Consider the following 22,022-nt stretch of genomic DNA (forward strand, 5'->3'; position numbering starts at 1 on the left):
CCGCAGTTTAACATTAATATCCCACTCAGATACAGTATACTGAGCCGACCCGTCCTTGTGTTAGCCCCTTTATGCCGATCACCAAGTGGCATTTAGAAGTGATACGCACAAGGAAGAGAATTTATGATGAAGGAGTAAGTTGTGTTTCTCATAATACAGAAGTGCCATCCATAAATTATCTTCCTTATGAGTAACAGGTGGTTCATCGAGAGACCTGGCGCTGATCACAGATGGTTCCTTGAGAGACACACGAGTCAGAGTTGGTTCAGAGAGAGAACACCCTATACCCTACCTAAGAGATATAGTTTGCACTCTTGCTAAAAACGAAGACCTCGGTGCCCACATTCCGGTGTCCGGAATAAGCAAGTAAATGGCTATTTATCATTTGCTTCTCTGATTGAAATGATCATTATCGAAACAGCTAAACTATAATTCAGAGGTCACGGTTATCCAATCAAAACCATCTTTCCGAGGCAAGAGCGTTAACTGACTTTAAAAGTCCAGTTTCCACCCTTGCCGAACTAGGCTGGAGTACCTGGGCTCGACCGTAGCGCCACCAGTGGCTATTGCGAGCTATGTCCTTTCTATGCCTCTCCTACTGACCAATCAGATTCAACCTCTCGTATCACTTGCATTTGCTTCAAACAAAACGGTGGCGCCCAGTCAAGACGATCTGATCGATATTGTGATAAAACGATACTTACATCGCGAAGTGCATCAAATCACGTGAGCACCTTGATTAAAAACATGAAAAGATTTAGAAAATATGTGTTGACAACGAGTTAGCGGTGCACATTTTAGTTTTGCAAATGCTGCAGTGGACCGAAATCTGCATGACACTTTACGAACCGGATTTCGATTTCGGTGCGCGATTTTGATTGGACTATGCATAAACTCGTTAGTCCAGCCAAAATGTAACTCCATAATACCAGCCTAGTTCGGCAAGGGTGGAAACTGGACTTTTATAGTCAGTTAACTCACTTGCCTTGGGAAGATGATCAAAACGAATAAAACAAGGTCAACTTTGTACGACACACGTGTGACGTACGGATTTAGTATCTTACCACCTGTATCTTCACCACGTGGGTAATAGTGTATAAGTTACCTAAAAAACATGATGAAATTGAAGAACATTACTTCAACATGTACACGTGAGTGAGTTGGGTTTACGCCGATTTTAACAGTATTCCAGTTATATCACGGCGGGTCAACAAGGAGGGGATAATAATATGCAGAAGCAATAAATAACCAGAAAAAAATAAAAACACCTTGGAATGATATAATAAAAATATTGTTATTGATAAGACCGAGATTGATGCCTCTGTTAGATTCAATGTCATAAGCCTGGTTATGTATACTACTTAAAGGAAGTTAAGGACCACCAAATTCTTTCATATTACTATAGTTTATATGTCAAGGCATCACGGATTAGAGTGAGTGAGTGAGTTTAACACCGCTTTGATAAGTATTCAAGATATATATCACTGAGTGTCAGCTTGATGTGGGTGGAAAGCCCGAAGTGAAAGTAGGTCTCAGACATTGACCACTTTGTCCTGACAAACCTAGATACATAATCGGGGCGAACCGGGATTCGAACCCACAATCTGGTTTCTGACGTGCAAAAGGGACGCAACTCTGCACAGCGAATCGTGATGCCTAGACGACTGGGCCACCCTTGCCCCCTGTATCTCCATGGCATATGGTGATGTTGTGTAAGGTCTTCAGCGATAATGGGCCTTAGGAAAATCTGACCAACATTCACCAGGATACACAAACCAGTGCAACGCACATTGTCTTTTGCAGTGGCTAAAAAATGAAAGGAAACATTACAAAGTGTATTGTTTATCCTGACCACCCATTGTTAAGACAAATATTTTATCAGACCTTCGTACGTAATGATTTTGAATGTATGGAAAGTTAGGAGAAATGTAACGGGAAACAATTTAGTCACCACAAGTTATAAACCTCGATGACGTCATCCAAATTTCCGGTACTGGGTTTTCTTCTTTCAGAGTGAGTGAGTATGGTTTTACGCCGCTTTCAGCAATATTCCAGCAATATCACGGCGGAAGACACACAAAATGGACTTCACACATTGTACCAATTTGGGGAATCGAACCCGGGTCTTCGGCGTGACGAGCGAACGCTTTAACCACTAGACTATCCTCTTCTTTCAGAAAGTACTTGGACTCAATCAAGTTGAAATCGGGAGTGACTTTGAATATACATACAGAGGTTTTACAGTTAAGTAAGATCTAGTTTGTGGTTTTACTTCTTTCAGGTAAGACCTAAGGTATTACTCTGAGTTATAAATAAAACCAGCTTTGTGGTTTTACTTTTGAACTATTTGAAATAATTCGCATTTCACGTTGACTTTTTCCATTTGAAAATTTCATGACGTGAATCTAACCTGTAGCCACATCTGTCATGTTTAGTATTGTAACCGAGTTTTTTTTTCCACCAAGCCACCGGAGCAGGTGATGAAGTAAATGTCCAAATAACACATGGTTTGTGACAGCGCATGTCGTCCGCATGTTGGTGCATGTGCAATTCATATCAATGTAAATACAATTTATCACATTCCTTTTGTTCGGTCGCAAGTAACAAATGTTATATTTGATAACTATCACAATCAATGGAAACAAGTAGTACCAAAATCGCATGGTAGAACAGTCACAGGTGGTAAAAGGCTTCGAACCTATGTAACTTTTAAAAATGAATTTGGTACTGAATTTTATGTAAAATGTAACATGAAAGGGCATTGGCACTTTTCAGATGTGAAGTTGCTTCTCCAAGAAACTACAAGATATGATAGCTGTCCTTCACCAGAGAGAAAATGTTTTTATTGTAAAGATTTTATTAAGGATTAATATTACGTTTTACTGTCCTTTATACACTGATGAAAGTAGTCGCCCTTTTAACGAATGCATGCATCCAAGTTTTATATGGTTTCTTGTCTTTTAAGGATGTAAGTTTATTTTGTCGCGTCCTGAAATGACCTTTTGTCTGTCAAAACTTGCATTAATGTTTTAAAACAACGTAACGTCCAATTGTATACACTTGTCTATATTCACCTAACTGTAACATAAGGATGTAAGTTTATTTTGTCGCGTCCTGAAATGACCTTTTATCTGTCAAAACTTGCATTAATGTTTTAAAACAACGTAACGTCCAACTGTATACACTTATCTATATTCACCTAACTGTAACATAGTTTCAGTATTTGAAGTTCAGTAAATTCTACTTTCATTGCATTTTATGTACAATAGTCTCTCGAATACAAGGCTCAATATTCTAAATGATTTGATCATGTATATTTGCCGTATCATATGTTGAGGTGAGACTTTAATAAACTATAGGCCCGTGTGACTATTAATGAGCTTAGATAAGCCTATTGTAAACAGGGTAGTCCTGCACCATGACCGTGGAATATATTTATTTTATGAAAAAATAATAATCTAGAAATGCATACAAAAGCAAGTCTAGCCAGTTCAAGCTAGCTCTATTCTGAAATCAGCATAGGGATTTTTTTTTTTTTTTCGAGTCAAGAAGGATATTGTGTAATATAAGATTTCAGAGACTAAATGTTAGTCTATAAACAGGGTAGAGGTATCAAATAAACGTATTTGTATAAATAGGTATAAACAAAAGAAGATGTTGACGACCTCGAATTCGATCTTGTGAGACTATTAGGCCCTTATTCTTAGTCGTGAAGTTTTACAAAAGAGGCAGAAAATGAAATTCAATAAACTATTTTATTAGGTGTCACACAAGTATGGCAATACAAATATTCCTAAAAGTTGTACAATGTCAGGCCACGTGACCTGTGAGACACACAACACAGCATATATACAAATATGCATAAAAAACAAGATGCATATAAAGATAAAAATCTAGATTCCCGTAGTTTACGTTAAATTTTACTAGGATACGTTAGAGTTTTAGGGAAAGCTTGTGTTTTCTTCGCTTAAACATTTCGGATAATAATGCGGCTAGGGGTTTAATAAACCTATAGTTCCGCATGAAGATTAGGTCTCATTGACAGGGGACATGTGCAAAAATGTAAAATAAAAATAGGATGCTAATTTCCTAGGTTGTATCTCAGATCTGTTTGTTTGTTGTTGTTTAATGCCGCACTTAGCAATATTCCAGCAATATGACGGCGGTTTGTAAATAATCGAGTCTGGACCTGACAATCCAGTGATTGATATCATGAGCATCGATCCACGCAATTGAGATACGACGACATGCATCAACCAAGTCAGCGAGCCTGATCACCCGATCACGTTCATTGACTCTTACGACAAGCATAGTTGCCTCTTACGACAAGCATGGGTTACAAAAGACCTATTCTAAACTTCAAGTATGAGAAAATAGTACAAACACCAAGAAAATGTATTTTGTCTTCAACAAGGTTACTACAACAAAGTTTACATACTCTTATACGGGGAGTAAATCTACCAAGTTATATATATAATGGCAGAGTGCCACATCGAACCCTGCTCATAATACTATCAAATGGTCGATGAATGAAGATTTCACCACGAACAGATTTCATTTTGGGTTTCACATTCTCTACATGACCTCCATGCTCTGTACAGCTAAACTCCGGACGAACAACCATGAGGTAAACAGCAAACGCACAACATAATCTCCCATGCTGAGGTCAGTGACCCGTGGTTGTTGTCGTCATTCCACCTGGAAGCAGGTCATTTTGGCGGCGATGAGGGTGTTGGGGCTGGGGTTGGTGGTGATGACAACGAAGCCGAACCTCTCCGTAGCGTAGTAGGCCGAGTTGTGGTACTCCTTCTCGTCCTCGTCCTTGATAAGAGTCAGGTATCTGGGAACACACGTCAGTATGTCAACAAGTCTCGCAATTGTCAGAGTTGGTTTACAGATAGGTTTTATTACTAGTAGTTAGTGAGTGAATTGGGATTAACGCCGCTTTGAAGAGTATTCCAGTTATATCACGGCGTGTCAGCTTAATCCAAATACAAGTTTGTTTGTCTGTTGTTTTACGCGGCACTCGGCAATATTCCAGCTATATGACGGCGGTCTGTAAATAATCCGAGTCTGGACCAAACAATCCAGTGATTGACATCGATCCACGCAATTGGGATACGGTGACATGCATCAACCAAGTCAGCGAGCCTGACCACCCGATCCCGTTAGTCGCCTCTTACGACAAGTATAGTCGCCTTTTACGGCAAGCATCGGTTGCTGAAGACCTATTCTACCCCGGATCTTCACGGGTCCCACATACAAGCAGATTTCACGGAAAACTATTATGAGGATGCAAACCCCCTTCTCCCCTGATTCCCCAATACTATCTCATGTTTCACTCTCATCGTTCACCCATTAATCCAGAATAATATTCAACGCAAATCACAAAAGCATTGAGAAAATGATAGGATTTGAAGTTAAAAATATCGAAAAAATAATTTAAAAAAAGAAGATTTAAACGTTGAATCTACGTACCAAATACGATTTTAATTGCGCCCCACTTCCAACACATGTCCCGAATACCCTTTTAATCATTTTAATAATGATTTAATAATGAATAATCAATCATTGTATAGACCCCGGAATCCCGCGTACCAAAGGGGGGTTGGTAGCCTCTATTATGAGACGAGTGATGTTGTATCATGTACCTTTCATCCTCGAGGAGCGTCTTGTTCAGAAGGGAATCAAGCAGGTTTGTCTGAACGTCATTCACCATCTCCACCTCTCTGATGTCATGAGACGCCATATCCAGCACCAGTGGTTTGCCGAACCTGATCACAGACGACTACGCGGTTACCGGTGTCAACATTGATTCAAATAGATTGAAATGTGTAATATATACTCACCGAGCCCTAGCTCTTATATCACACTGATCAATATACCAGCTGTATGACGGCGGCCTCTCACATTCCGTGTCTGGACGAGACAAACCAGTGATTGATATCATGAGTAGCGTACCACGATGTCGGGTTACAGTGATACGCAATCAATCAAGTCACCGAATCTGACCGCCATTCCTTCCACGACAAGCATAGGTTGCTGGAATCCATCCTAATCACACGGATATATATCTATTGTAAACCAAACTCTAATTTAATAATGGACCCTGGTTATTCCAAACCAACCAAGAACTACCTCAATCCCAATATAATGTCTTACCTGATATATACTACTCAAAAGAAGTTTAAGAAAACCCTTTTTTCATATGACTGTAGATAATCTGTCATGGCTCGTGGGTATTGCAACACACAGCCTTCCAATTGTGGGCGTTCCTTAACTTGGTTTGAGTAGTATATATCAATGCACTTATATCTTATCTTACCTTACATTATACTCTTTTCAGACTGACCATGGTCATTTTTCCTCTTGTACGCCTAACCCGCTCACATATATTGCACGGATTCCATATAGCCCGCTTGGAAGTGCCGAACTTCACACCAATGCGAATACAAAGATATGATTATATTATCTCGAAACAGAACAAGTATAATGTGTAGTTTTGGAGCATATCCAAGTGTGACATACAAGGGAGATAACTCTGGTTGTGTTTATGTCGTCTGCTAGATGACAAATGTCGTAGAAGCGGGTCGCTGGCCATGCTGATGAACACATTTAAGATGAACGGCGAAAATTATGCATGTAAGATAAATTCGTTGTCAAACGGTCCGGGGGTATGTGGTGTGATGTTGGAACATACCGACTCGGGGAACACTGGCTCGGAAACAGGGTGCCTCACACCTTATAGCCCTCGAGACTCATCTTCCCGATGCAAGGGAGTTAACTGACTCTAAACATGGACTTCTAGAGTCAGTTAACTCCCTTGCCTCTAGAAGATTCGAGACGGGATACCTTTCTTGCTTCTTGTCACATTCTGAGGTGAGGTGAGGTGAAATGGGGTTTAACGTCGCGTCCAAGATATATAGCGACGTGCATGTACGTGTGTGTGTTTGTGTGGCTGCTTGTACTAGTCCGGACTGATACCGATTTATAGTGCTAGCTCACTGAGATACCATGCCGCAGTTTAACATGAATACCCCACTCAGACACAGTATACTGACTCCGAGCCGACCAGTCCTTGTTTTAGCCCTTAATGCCGAGCGCCAGACAGGGTAACAACAAGTACCATCTTTAAACGTCTTTTGGTATGACGCGGCCGGGGATCGAGCCCCGGACCTTCCGCTCTCCGGGCGGACGCTCTACCACTAGACCACGGAGGCGGTCCTGTCACATTCTGAATACTTACATGTGGGTACTTTCTTCCTATGCGTATTTACCCCAATTAAATTAAAGATAGTGATAATTTACCCTCGATTACTGAGTAATGGCTGGAACACCTACATGTATTAGTGAGTTAGTATGTTGTGTTTAACGCCGCTTTAAACAGCATTTAGTTCTCCGCGCGTTTCTATATTCCTCACCTAAGTGCACCTATCAGTGCTGTTCTGACTTTGTCGGCACTCAGATCTCCTGGAAGCTCAGCCTGCAAGACGTTAGCATCGCGGTACTTGAAGAAGGTGGCCACGTTTCCCTGGAGGTCGATGATCAGGGGCCATCTGCAACACAAGGTTAGCATTCACTATCTCAGACAATCCAGTGATTGGCATCATGAGCATCGATCCACGAAATTGGGATACGATGACATCAATCAACCAAGTCAGCGAGCCTGACCACCTGATCCCCTTAGTCGCCTCTTACGATAAGCATGGGTTGCTGAAGATCTATTCAACCCCGGATCTTCATGAGTCCACTGTCTGGGCAACACACGATGACACAAACCGCGTTTCCATGTACATTGCTTAATGCTGACTATATGAGGTGAGATGGGGTTTAACTTGACGCAGTTTAACATGAATATCCCACTCAAACACAGTATCCTGACTCCAAGCCGTCCTTGTTTTAGCCCCTTAATGCCGAGCGCCAGACAGGGTAACAAAAAATACCATCTTTTAACGTCTTTGGTATGACACGGCCGGGGATCGAGCCCCTGACCTTCCACTCTCCGGGCGGACGTTCTACCACTAGATCACGGAGGCGGTCGCTGACTATATGAAAACACGCCAGTAGATCATTACATAATAACTTGTGAAATTAATGCAAAACCTGCGAGGGTCCCTTGCTCGCATTTATGCAGGTTTGCATATCCGTATCAAACACATCACTATCGAAAAAAACATTTCTTGTTTGATTCATTTTTAGCCAACATCAAACATGGGTGAATACTTTCTCTCGCCCGGCGGTGTATTACATAACCCTCATTACAAAGCTAACAAAAATAATGCTATTTAGTGCTAGACTAAGTGTTTCTCACTGGTGCTGTGTCAAGTATGGTCAATGTTTATATTCACAAGTATATTTTATTATAACTTGATGCTGTCGCACAGTATCTTACTTTTTGGGATCTTTGCTGTTCGCTTCTTCCGTCAGTTTACTGAGCCCCTTGAAACTGATGGTCGTCACCGGCGGCATCGGTGGAGGGGCGGCCGCTGCCTCAGCTGTAGAAAATATGTAAGCATCCTATGTACGACAAAAAATGGCAAGAGTTCCACTAGACTAACATCTAGTCTCAGAAATAAACATATTTTACAGACAGAAAACCGTTATTGAATTATCTTAATAAAATATAATAGAAAGGAGCCCCAGACTCTTTATTTTCAGAAACTACATTAATCTAGACTTGCCCACTTTTGTAGGCTGTATTGGATATACTTGTTTCAGGGTCTGTCTGACAGACTACAGGTCCACCTGGAGAACTAAATTTAGGTAGCACCGATAGTCCATGCAAGACAACAAGGGAAGAACCAGCCATGGAACAAATTTTGTTGGTGTTTCACTCCTAGCCAGCAATATTACAGCTGTATGGCGGCCGATTGCAAATTGCCAGTATTTAATATAATAAGCAACGCCCCACGCTGTCGGAGTACGATGACACTCAGTGTGCGAGGTCGCAGAACCTGTTTATCTGATCTAATTTAGCTTACTTATTACAAACAATAGAGTACATGGGATCTAATCTAGCGAGGGACCCCACGGAGTCAAATACACCCTCAAGGAAATGCGTGAAGCGCTATGAAGGACATGTACACCAGTATGTCAAGACAACAATCACGTTTCTTCTGAACTTATTAATCTAATCTATAGGAGACACTAATCTAACCTTTTTTACTCTCTGCTTTCTTCGCCGGAGTATTGGTGGTGGTTCCTTTGGATTTAACAGGTTTAGACGACGTTTTCGAAGCGGTGACCTTTTTAGGCGGCATGTTTTGCGTTGTGGTAAGACTAATGTGTCAACTAGCTTCAAGTCAAATATCGAGCATGCGGTGGTTACCTAGCTACGCATAAACAGTGGTATCGGATTTAATACACTTCAACGAACACCGAGGTAGAACAGAGGGCTAAGCTCTTGCCCGTAATTAGGTGTACTTATGTTACAAGTAGGGATAATATGTAATATCTGTTTACGTTGTATATTACTGCATTACACATCTGGAATTAATTTTGAGCAAAAAACATATCTATGATAAGATGTCGCTCAACATCCAATATATATACTACATCATAACTATTCAAACTTACCCCATAGGAGTGCTGCTATATGTGACAATATTTTTAATGCTCGTCACCGAACTTATCTTTGCTTCATTCTGGAGGGTTTGTTCATTTGATTTCTTCCACTGTTTGCGAAGAGGCCCATAGGGACGTGACGTCATAAGTACGCATTGAGTGAGTGAGTATGGTTTTACGCCGCTTTTAGCATATTCCAGCAATATCACGGCGGGGGACACCAGAATGGGCTTCACACATTGTACCCATGTCGGGAATCGAACCCGGGTCTTCGGCGTGACGAGTGAACACTTTAACCACTAGTCTACCCGGCCGCCCCAGTACGTATTAAAGAGACCATATGGGTCATATATGTGGCTAAGAGAGGACATCGCTTTAGAGACTGCAATTACGGCCGCGAGACTGCGATAACAAAAGACGAGAAGGCGATGACACGGGACGAGAAAGCGATAGTTTCTCGCTCAACAATATCGCTTTCTCGTCTCGTGCTGTCCCTTTCTCGTCTCGTGCTGTCCCTTTCTCGTCTTGTGCTATCACTTTCTCGTCTCATGTTATTGCTCTCTCGTCTCATTTTATCGCTTTATCGCCATATCGCGTCGACAAAGCGATGTCCCCCTCGGCCACAATAGTAACATGAAGAATACCATACCTGGACCAGACAGACCAAATATATACTATTAGTTTATCTTGAGAGTGTAGAGGAAAATGGGCTTCACTTTAACGGACGATTCGTTCAAAATGCAATTACCTTTGCCTTATGAAGTCGGTATTTGGTAGAGAGAGAGAGAGAGAGACGCCGTGGGGAACATTATTCGGATGTTTGTGTTGTTGAGAGAGACTCGTGGGGTGGTCCGAGCATCATGGGGTGGGGTGGAATTGGTCTTGCACAGAGGGTCGGCCCTGTGGTCTCCCAGAGCAGCTCGGTACATTGACCACACCCCATGCCCACGAGTTTCAGCATGATAACGCCCGTGCCCACACTACGAGAGCATGCAGCAAGAGACTTCCTCCAGCAGAATGGCATCAGAACCATGCAGTGGCCTACCCTCAGTCCCGATCGATCTTAATCCCATTAAGCACCTGTGGGATGAGATTCAAAGACGGCTGAATGACGCTCGACCAAGGCCGACAACTGCAGCTGAACTGCGTCAGGCGTTCCTCAAATTGTGGACTCAAGTGCCTATGGCCTTCATCAACCGTCTCATCAATTCCATGTATCGACGTTGCACGGCAGTCATCAACGCACATGGCGGACACACGAGTTACTGACTTGTGATGCCTTTTCTCAGAGACTAGTGTTGTGTTTCACTTTTAGAACATTTGACACTTTAATTTCAACCTTGATGATCAGTTTTGCCAAGTTTCATCTTGTTAATATGTCTCAAAGTAAGTTTACAATTTTTAGACAAATAAGGTTTCTCATATATCTATCCATGGTGACGTTTCTTTTGCGGTTCAGTATAGTTTCTTGTGTTTTACTCGCAATAACTTCATTATGAGCACACTTGTGGTGTGTGATTGCTCTTTAATGTCACGTTTGTATATTGCATCAATAACATGTAGGTATGATCGTCGATAATGAAGTAATTAGGCAATAAGAACGTTGGCCGGACTTTCAGGCAGGCCCATCGGACACAGTTCGGTTTAGCGCATGTCTGATTCTGGGTGTGATGTAGCATTAGGAAAAGGTTTGTACAGGCAGACCAAGGGATGTAGTCTGAATGGATCTGGGGTTTGAAGCACTGACCGGCGATAAATGGCACTGGGCAACATTTACATCACGTACCACTGGACAATACTAAGATTAAAGACACATTACACAGATGATTCCAAAACATGTACCACTTCCAGTCAAATTCCTGCATTCTTTCGCGTGATTGAGGCGACGCGCATACATGTGTGCGAGTGTGTGTGTGTGCGCGTTCGCGTGTTAGTCCGAACTAATTCCGGTTTTTTAGTGCTTGCCCACTGTGACGCTATGCATGAATACCCCACTTTACCCACACAGTATACGGAGCCCGACCCAACCAGTCCTTGCTTTATCCCCTTAATGCCGAGAGCGCGACAGGAAAACAGGTACCATATTTTAACGTCTTCGGATATGACGCGGTCGGTCCAGCTCTCCAAGCAGACGCTCTATCGAACAGTATCACTTCAGTCACGTCTCCATGCTTCAGTGTAATGTGAGAGAAAGCCCACATAGATACAGGTAGGGGATATTTACTACTCCCATGCTGACAACAGGTCCTAACCAAGACGAATATAGGATTCGAACCCCTGACCTACTGATCTGGCTTGGCTAAGGGACGTTACTGTACACTTCTTATTTCCTTTCTGGGATTCACAGTTAGAATAGTTCTCCAACTAATCCCTGTCGTTAATAGATGAAGTCGGGCTGATTGGGTTAATGTATTGCGTGTGAGAAGTTGATCACTGGTTTGTCTGGTCCAGACTCAATTATTTACAGGCCATCATATAAATCTAACATTGCCTAGTTCAACGTTAAAAAGCAAACAAATCGACACGTTTCCCTGGGAGACTGAACATAAAATGAAGTGTAATTAATCCTTGCATGGTAATTAATAATGCATGGTAATAGGAACAAAGGCCATACAAGCTTTTTCAAATTTATTTGTTGAAAAATCAAAAGAAAAATACAACAATGTCCACACATGGAGCAACACACAATAAACAGCACTCTTCCATCATACACATACGTGTGTATGTGTGGCTGCTGGCACTGGTCCGGACTGATGCCGATTTATATTGCTAGCTAACTGAGATACTATGCCGCAGTTTAACATTAATATCCCACTCAGATACAGTATACTGAGCCGACCCGTCCTTGTGTTAGCCCCTTTATGCCGATCACCAAGTGGCATTTAGAAGTGATACGCACAAGGAAGAGAATTTATGATGAAGGAGTAAGTTGTGTTTCTCATAATACAGAAGTGCCATCCATAAATTATCTTCCTTATGAGTAACAGGTGGTTCATCGAGAGACACACGAGTCAGAGTTGGTTCAGAGAGAGAACACCCTATACCCTACCTAAGAGATATAGTTTGCACTCTTGCTAAAAACGAAGACCTCGGTGCCCACATTCCGGTGTCCGGAATAAGCAAGTAAATGGCTATTTATCATTTGCTTCTCTGATTGAAATGATCATTATCGAAACAGCTAAACTATAATTCAGAGGTCACGGTTATCCAATCAAAACCATCTTTCCGAGGCAAGAGCGTTAACTGACTTTAAAAGTCCAGTTTCCACCCTTGCCGAACTAGGCTGGAGTACCTGGGCTCGACCGTAGCGCCACCAGTGGCTATTGCGAGTTATGTCCTTTCTATGCCTCTCCTACTGACCAATCAGATTCAACCTCTCGTATCACTTGCATTTGCTTCAAACAAAACGGTGGCGCCCAGTCAAGACGATCTGATCGATATTGTGATAAAACGAGACTTACATCGCGAAGTGCATCAAATCACGTGAGCACCTTGATTAAAAACATGAAAAGATTTAGAAAATATGTGTTGACAACGAGTTAGCGGTGCACATTTTAGTTTTGCAAATGCTGCAGTCGACCGAAATCTGCATGACACTTTACGAACCGGATTTCGATTTCGGTGCGCGATTTTGATTGGACTATGCATAAACTCGTTAGTCCAGCCAAAATGTAACTCCATAATACCAGCCTAGTTCGGCAAGGGTGGAAACTGGACTTTTATAGTCAGTTAACTCACTTGCCTTGGGAAGATGATCAAAACGAATAAAACAAGGTCAACTTTGTACGACACACGTGTGACGTACGGATTTAGTATCTTACCACCTGTATCTTCACCACGTGGGTAATAATGTATAAGTTACCTAAAAAACATGATGAAATTGAAGAACATTACTTCAACATGTACACGTGAGTGAGTTGGGTTTACGCCGATTTTAACAGTATTCCAGTTATATCACGGCGGGTCAACAAGGAGGGGATAATAATATGCAGAAGCAACAAATGATCAGAAAAAAATAAAAACAACTTGGAATGATATAAAAAAAATATTGTTATTGATAAGACCGAGATTGATGCCTCTGTTAGATTCAATGTCATAAGCCTGGTTATGTATACTACTTAAAGGAAGTTAAGGAACACCAAATTCTTTCATATTACTATAGTTTATATGTCAAGGCATCACGGATTAGAGTGAGTGAGTGAGTTTAACACCGCTTTGATAAGTATTCAAGATATATATCACTGAGTGTCAGCTTGATGTGGGTGGAAAGCCCGAAGTGAAGTAGGTCTCAGACATTGACCACTTTGTCCTGACAAACCTAGATACATAATCGGGGCGAACCGGGATTCGAACCCACAATCTGGTTTCTGACGTGCAAAAGGGACGCAACTCTGCACAGCGAATCGTGATGCCTAGACGACTGGGCCACCCGTGCCCCCTGTATCTCCATGACATATGGTGATGTTGTGTAAGGTCTTCAGCGATAATGGGCCTTAGGAAAATCTGACCAACATTCACCAGGATACACAAACCAGTGCAACGCACATTGTCTTTTGCAGTGGCTAAAAAATGAAAGGAAACATTACAAAGTGTATTGTTTATCCTGACCACCCATTGTTAAGACAAATATTTTATCAGACCTTCGTACGTAATGATTTTGAATGTATGGAAAGTTAGGAGAAATGTAACGGGAAACAATTTAGTCACCACAAGTTATAAACCTCGATGACGTCATCCAAATTTCCGGTACTGGGTTTTCTTCTTTCAGAGTGAGTGAGTATGGTTTTACGCCGCTTTCAGCAATATTCCAGCAATATCACGGCGGAAGACACACAAAATGGACTTCACACATTGTACCCATTTGGGGAATCGAACCCGGGTCTTAGGCGTGACGAGCGAACGCTTTAACCACTAGACTATCCTCTTCTTTCAGAAAGTACTTGGACTCAATCAAGTTGAAATCGGGAGTGACTTTGAATATACATACAGAGGTTTTACAGTTAAGTAAGATCTAGTTTGTGGTTTTACTTCTTTCAGGTAAGACCTAAGGTATTACTCTGAGTTATAAATAAAACCAGCTTTGTGGTTTTACTTTTGAACTATTTGAAATAATTCGCATTTTACGTTGACTTTTTCCATTTGAAAATTTCATGACGTGAATCTAACCTGTAGCCACATCTGTCATGTTTAGTATTGTAACCGAGGTTTTTTTTCCACCAAAACTGGTAGAACAGTCACAGGTGGTAAAAGGCTTCGAACCTATGTAACTTTTAAAAATGAATTTGGTACTGAATTTTATGTAAAATGTAACATGAAAGGGCATTGGCACTTTTCAGATGTGAAGTTGCTTCTCCAAGAAACTACAAGATATGATAGCTGTCCTTCACCAGAGAGAAAATGTTTTTATTGTAAAGATTTTATTAAGGATTAATATTACGTTTTACTGTCCTTTATACACTGATGAAAGTAGTCGCCCTTTTAACGAATGCATGCATCCAAGTTTTATATGGTTTCTTGTCTTTTAAGGATGTAAGTTTATTTTGTCGCGTCCTGAAATGACCTTTTATCTGTCAAAACTTGCATTATTGTTTTAAAACAACGTAACGTCCAATTGTATACACTTGTCTATATTCACCTAACTGTAACATAAGGATGTAAGTTTATTTTGTCGCGTCCTGAAATGACCTTTTATCTGTCAAAACTTGCATTAATGTTTTAAAACAACGTAACGTCCAACTGTATACACTTATCTATATTCACCTAACTGTAACATAGTTTCAGTATTTGAAGTTCAGTAAATTCTACTTTCATTGCATTTTATGTACAATAGTCTCTCGAATACAAGGCTCAATATTCTAAATGATTTGATCATGTATATTTGCCGTATCATATGTTGAGGTGAGACTTTAATAAACTATAGGCCCGTGTGACTATTAATGAGCTTAGATAAGCCTATTGTAAACAGGGTAGTCCTGCACCATGACCGTGGAATATATTTATTTTATGAAAAAATAATAATCTAGAAATGCATACAAAAGCAAGTCTAGCCAGCTCAAGCTAGCTCTATTCTGAAATCAGCATAGGGATTTTTTTTTGATTTTTCGAGTCAAGAAGGATATTGTGTAATATAAGATTTCAGAGACTAAATGTTAGTCTATAAACAGGGTAGAGGTATCAAATAAACGTATTTGTATAAATAGGTATAAACAAAAGAAGATGTTGACGACCTCGAATTCGATCTTGTGAGACTATTAGGCCCTTATTCTTAGTCGTGAAGTTTTACAAAAGAGGCAGAAAATGAAATTCAATAAACTATTTTATTAGGTGTCACACAAGTATGGCAATACAAATATTCCTAAAAGTTGTACAATGTCAGGCCACGTGACCTGTGAGACACACAACACAGCATATATACAAATATGCATAAAAAAACAAGATGCATATAAAGATAAAAATATAGATTCCCGTAGTTTACGTTAAATTTTACTAGGATACGTTAGAGTTTTAGGGAAAGCTTGTGTTTTCTTCGCTTAAACATTTCGGATAATAATGCGGCTTGGGGTTTAATAAACCTATAGTTCCGCATGAAGATTACGGTCTCGTTGACAGGGGACATGTGCAAAAATGTAAAATAAAAATAGGATGCTAATTTCCATAGGTTGTATCTCAGGTCTGTTTGTTTGTTGTTGTTTAATGCCGCACTTAGCACTATTCCAGCAATATGACGGCGGTTTGTAAATAATCGAGTCTGGACCTGACAATCCAGTGATTGATATCATGAGTATCGATCCACGCAATTGAGATACGATGACATGCATCAACCAAGTCAGCGAGCCTGATCACCCGATCCCGTTCGTTGACTCTTACGACAAGCATAGTTGCCTCTTACGACAAGCATTGGTTACAAAAGACCTATTCTAAACTTCAAGTATGAGAAAATAGTACAAACCAAGAAAATGTATTTTGTCTTCAACAAGGTTACTACAAGAAAGTTTACATACTCTTATACGGGGAGTAAATCTACCAAGTTATATATATAATGGCAGAGTGCCACATCGAACCCTGCTCATAATACTATCAAATGGTCGCTGAATGAAGATTTCACCACGAACAGATTTCATTTTGGGTTTCACATTCTCTACATGACCTCCATGCTCTGTACAGCTAAACTCCGGACGAACAACCATGAGGAAAACAGCAAACGCACAACATAATCTCCCATGCTGAGGTCAGTGACCCGTGGTTGTTGTCGTCATTCCACCTGGAAGCAGGTCATTTTGGCGGCGATGAGGGTGTTGGGGCTGGGGTTGGTGGTGATGACAACGAAGCCGAACCTCTCCGTAGCGTAGTAGGCCGAGTTGTGGTACTCCTTCTCGTCCTCGTCCTTGATAAGAGTCAGGTATCTGGGAACACACGTCAGTATGTCAACAAGTCTCGCAATTGTCAGAGTTGGTTTACAGATAGGTTTTACATACTAGTAGTTAGTGAGTGAATTGGGTTTAACGCCGCTTTGAAGAGTATTCCAGTTATATCACGGCGTGTCAGCTTAATCCAAATACACGTTTGTTTGTTTGTTGTTTAACGCCGCACTCAGCAATATTCCAGCTATATGACTGCGGTCTGTAAATAAGCGAGTCTGGACCAAACAATCCAGTGATTGACATCGATCCACGCAATTGGGATACGGTGACATGCATCAACCAAGTCAGCGAGCCTGACCACCCGATTCCGTTAGCCGCCTCTTACGACAAGTATAGTCGCCTTTTACGGCAAGCATCGGTTGCTGAAGACCTATTCTACTCTGGATCTTCACGGGTCCCACATACAAGCAGATTTCACGGAAAACTATTATGAGGATGCAAACCCCCTTCTCCCCTGATTCCCCAATACTATCTCATGTTTCACTCTCATCGTTCACCCATTAATCCAGAATAATATTCAACGCAAATCACAAAAGCATTGAGAAAATGATAGGATTTAAAGTTAAAAATATAAAAAAAATAATTTAAAAAAAGAAGATTGAAACGTTGAATCTACGTACCAAATACGATTTTAATTGCGTCCCACTTCCAACACATGTCCCGAATACCCTTTTAATCATTTTAATAATGATTTAATAATGAATAATCAATCATTGTATAGACCCCGGAATCCCGCGTACCAAAGGGGGTTTGGTAGCCTCTATTATGAGACGAGTGATGTTGTATCATGTACCTTTCATCCTCGAGGAGCGTCTTGTTCAGAAGGGAATCAAGCAGGTTTGTCTGAACGTCATTCACCATCTCCACCTCTCTGATGTCATGAGACGCCATATCCAGCACCAGTGGTTTGCCGAACCTGAACACAGATGACTACGCGGTTACCGGTGTCAACATTGATTCAAATAGATTGAAATGTGTAATATATACTCAGCGAGCCCTAGCTCTTATATTACACTGATCAATATACCAGCTGTATGACGGCGGCCTCTCACATTCCGTGTCTGGACGAGACAAACCAGTGATTGATATCATGAGTAGCGTCCCACGATGTCGGGTAACGGTGACACACAATCAATCGAGTCACAGAGTCTGACCGCCATTCCTTCCACGACAAGCATAGGTTGCTGGAATCCATTCTAATCACACGGATATATATCTATTGTAAACCAAACTCTACTTTAATAATAGACCCTGGTTATTCCAAACCAACCAAGAACTACCTCAATCCCAATATAACGTCTTACCTGATATATACTACTCAAAAGAAGTTTAAGAAAACCCTTTTTTCATATGACTGTAGATAATCTGTCATGGCTCGTGGGTATTGCAACACACAGCCTTCCAATTGTGGGCGTTCCTTAACTTGGTTTGAGTAGTATATATCAATACACTTATAATATCTTATCTTACCTTACATTATACTCATTATACTCGTTTCATATTGACTATGGTCATTTTTTCCCTGTAGGTCTACCCCGCTCACATATATTGCACAAATTCCATAAAGCCCGCTAGGAAGTGCCGAACTTCACACCAATTATATTATCTCGAAACAGAACAAGTATAATGTGTAGTTTTGGAGCATATCCAAGTGTGACATACAAGGGAGATAACTCTGGTTGTGTTTATGTCGTCTGCTAGATGACAAATGTTGTTGAAGCGGGTCGCTAGCCATACTGATGAATACATTTACGGCGAAAATTAAGCATGTAAGATACATTCGTTGTCAACCGGTCCGGGGGTATATGGTGTGATGTTGGAACATACCGGCTCGGGGAACATTGGCTCGGAAACAGGGTACCTCACACCTTATAGCCCTCGAGATTCATCTTCCCGATGCAAGGGAGTTAACTGACTCTAAACATGGACTTTTAGAGTCAGTTAACTCCCTTAACTCTGGAAGATTCGAGACGGGATGAAAATCTTTCTTGCTTCTTGTCACATTCTGAGGTGAGGTGAGGTGAGGTGAAATGGGGTTTACGTCGCGTCCAAGATATATAGCGTCCAAGATATATAGCGACGTGCATGTACTTGTGTGTGTTTGTGTGGCTGCTTGTACTAGTACGGACTGATGCCGATTTATAGTGCTAGCTCACTGAGATGCCATGCCGCAGTTTAACATGAATACCCCACTCAGACACAGTATACTGACTCCGAGCCGACCAGTCCTTGTTTTAGCCCCTTAATGCCGAGCGCCAGACAGGGTAACAACAAGTACCATCTTTTAACGTCTTTTATTACGACGCGGCCGGGGATCGAGCCCCGGACCTTCCGCTCTCCGGGCGGACGCTCTACCACTAGACCACGGAGGCGGTCTTGTCACATTCTGAATACTTACATGTGGGTTCTTTCTTCCTATGCGTATTTACCCCAATGACATTAAAGATAGTGATAATTTACCCTCGATTACTGAGTAATGGCTGGAACACCTACATGTATTAGTGAGTGAGTATGTTGTGTTTAACGCCGCTTTAAACAGCATTTAGTTCTCCGCGCGTTTCTATATTCCTCACCTAAGTGCACCTATCAGTGCTGTTCTGACTTTGTCGGCACTCAGATCCCCTGGAAGCTCAGCCTGCAAGACGTTAGCATCGCGGTACTTGAAGAAGGTGCCCACGTTTCCCTGGAGGTCGATGATCAGGGGCCATCTGCAACACAAGGTTAGCATTCACTATCTCAGCATTTGTTTGTTGTTGTTTAACGCCGCACTCAGCAATAATATAATCGAGACCAGTCTATCCAGTGATTGGCATCATGAGCATCGATCCACGAAATTGGGATACGATGACATCCATCAACCAAGTCAGCGAGCCTGACCACCTGATCCCGTTAGTCTCCTCTTACGATAAGCATGGGTTGCTGAAGGTCTATTCTACCCCGGATCTTCATGAGTCCACTGTCTGGGCAACACACGATGACACAAACCGCGTTTCCATGTACATTGCTTAATGCTGACTTTATGAGGTGAGATGGGGTTTAACCTAACGTCTCGTCCAAGATAAGTGCACTTATATAGCGACGAACATGCACGTGTGTGTGTGTGTGTGTGCGTGCGTGCGTGCGCGCGTGCGTGTGTGTGTGTGTGCTAGTCCGGACGGACGCCGATTTATAGTGCTTGCCCTCTGAGATATCATGACGCAGTTTAACATGAATATCCCACTCAGACACAGTATCCTGACTCCAAGCCGTCCTTGTTTTAGCCCCTTAATGCCGAGCGCCAGACAGGGTAACAAAAAATACCATCTTTTAACGTCTTTGGTATGACACGGCCGGGGATCGAGCCCCGGACCTTCCACTCTCCGGGCGGACGTTCTACCACTAGATCACGGAGGCGGTCGCTGACTATATGAAAACACGCCAGTAGATCATTACATAACAACTTGTGAAATTAATGCAAAACCTGCGAGGGTCCCTTGCTCGCATTTATGCAGGTTTGCATATCCGTATCAAACACATCACTATCGAAAAAAACATTTCTTGTTTGACTCATTTTTAGCCAACATCAAACATGGGTGAATACTTTCTCTCGCCCGGCGGTGTATTGCATAACCCTTATTTCAAAGCTAACAAAAATAATGCTATTTAGTGCTAGACTAAGTGTTTCTCACTGGTGCTGTGTCAAGTATGGTCAATGTTTATATTCACAAGTATATTTCATTATAACTTGATGCTGTCGCACAGTATCTTACTTTTTGGGATCTTTGCTGTTCGCTTCTTCCGTCAGTTTACTGAGCCCCTTGAAACTGATGGTCGTCACCGGCGGCATCGGTGGAGGGGCGGCCGCTGCCTCAGCTGTAGAAAATATGTAAGCATCCTATGTACGACAAAAAATGGCAAGAGTTCCACTAGACTAACATCTAGTCTCAGAAATAAACATATTTTACAGACAGAAAACCGTTATTAAATTATCTTAATAAAATATAATAGAAAGGAGCCCCAGACTCTTTATTTTCAGAAACTACATTAATCTAGACTTGCCCACTTTTGTAGGCTGTATTGGATATACTTGTTTCAGGGTCTGTCTGACAGATTACAGGTCCACCTGGAGAACTAAATTTAGGTAGCACCGATAGTCCATGCAAGACAACAAGGGAAGAACCAGCCATGGAACAAATTTTGTTGGTGTTTCACTCCTAGCCAGCAATATTACAGCTGTATGGCGGCCGATTGCAAATTGCCAGTATTTAATATAATAAGCAACGCCCCACGCTGTCGGAGTACGATGACACTCAGTGTGCCAGGTCGCAGAACCTGTTTATCTGATCTAATTTAGCTTACTTATTACAAACAATAGAGTACATGGGATCTAATCTAGCGAGGGACCCCACGGAGTCAAATACACCCTCAAGGAAATGCGTGAAGCGCTATGAAGGACATGTACACCAGTATGTCAAGACAACAATCACGTTTCTTCTGAACTTATTAATCTAATCTATAGGAGACACTAATCTAACCTTTTTTACTCTCTGCTTTCTTCGCCGGAGTATTGGTGGTGGTTCCTTTAGATTTAACAGGTTTAGACGACGTTTTCGAAGCGGTGACTTTTTTAGGCGGCATGTTTTGCGTTGTGGTAAGACTAATGTGTCAACTAGCTTCAAGTCAAATATCGAGCATGCGGTGGTTACCTAGCTACGCATAAACAGTGGTATCGGATTTAATACACTTCAACGAACACCGAGGTAGAACAGAGGGCTAAGCTTTTTGACCATAATGGGGAGTACTTATGTTACAAGTAGGGATAATATGTAATATCAGTTTACGTTGTATATTACTGCATTACACATCTGGAATTAATTTTGAGCAAAAAACATATCTATGATAAGATGTCGCTCAACCAATCTTTGGTACTACATCATAACTATTCAAACTTACCCCATAGGAGTGCTGATATAGGTGACAATATTAACAATGCTTGTCACCGAATTTATCTTTGCTTCATTCTGGAGGGTTTGTTCATTTGATTTCTTCCACTGTTTG

General features: G+C 41.5%; 2 protein-coding genes across 2 annotated transcripts; both read right to left on the reverse strand.

The window, feature by feature from the left end:
- Nucleotides 1–4,231: 4,231 nt before the first annotated feature.
- LOC124138430 (IQ motif and ankyrin repeat domain-containing protein 1-like) lies at nucleotides 4,232–9,315 on the reverse strand. Its single transcript, XM_046505070.2, has 5 exons — nucleotides 9,158–9,315; nucleotides 8,393–8,495; nucleotides 7,422–7,556; nucleotides 5,652–5,774; nucleotides 4,232–4,840 (listed from the first exon to the last, which is right to left on the reverse strand). Exons 1-5 carry the CDS (start codon nucleotides 9,258–9,260, stop codon nucleotides 4,690–4,692), a joined length of 615 nt encoding a protein of 204 aa, XP_046361026.2. The 5' UTR covers nucleotides 9,261–9,315; the 3' UTR covers nucleotides 4,232–4,689.
- Nucleotides 9,316–16,360: 7,045 nt separating this feature from the next.
- LOC124138412 (IQ motif and ankyrin repeat domain-containing protein 1-like) lies at nucleotides 16,361–21,638 on the reverse strand. The gene is made up of 5 exons (XM_046505054.2): nucleotides 21,500–21,638; nucleotides 20,735–20,837; nucleotides 19,559–19,693; nucleotides 17,779–17,901; nucleotides 16,361–16,967 (listed from the first exon to the last, which is right to left on the reverse strand). The coding sequence occupies exons 1-5, from the start codon at nucleotides 21,600–21,602 to the stop codon at nucleotides 16,817–16,819; spliced, it is 615 nt and encodes a 204-aa protein (XP_046361010.2). The 5' UTR covers nucleotides 21,603–21,638; the 3' UTR covers nucleotides 16,361–16,816.
- Nucleotides 21,639–22,022: the final 384 nt, after the last annotated feature.

Source organism: Haliotis rufescens, unplaced genomic scaffold (assembly GCF_023055435.1).
Source record: "Haliotis rufescens isolate VD_foot unplaced genomic scaffold, xgHalRufe1.0.p SCAF_40, whole genome shotgun sequence".
In the NCBI taxonomy this organism is placed as follows: domain Eukaryota; kingdom Metazoa; phylum Mollusca; class Gastropoda; order Lepetellida; family Haliotidae; genus Haliotis; species Haliotis rufescens.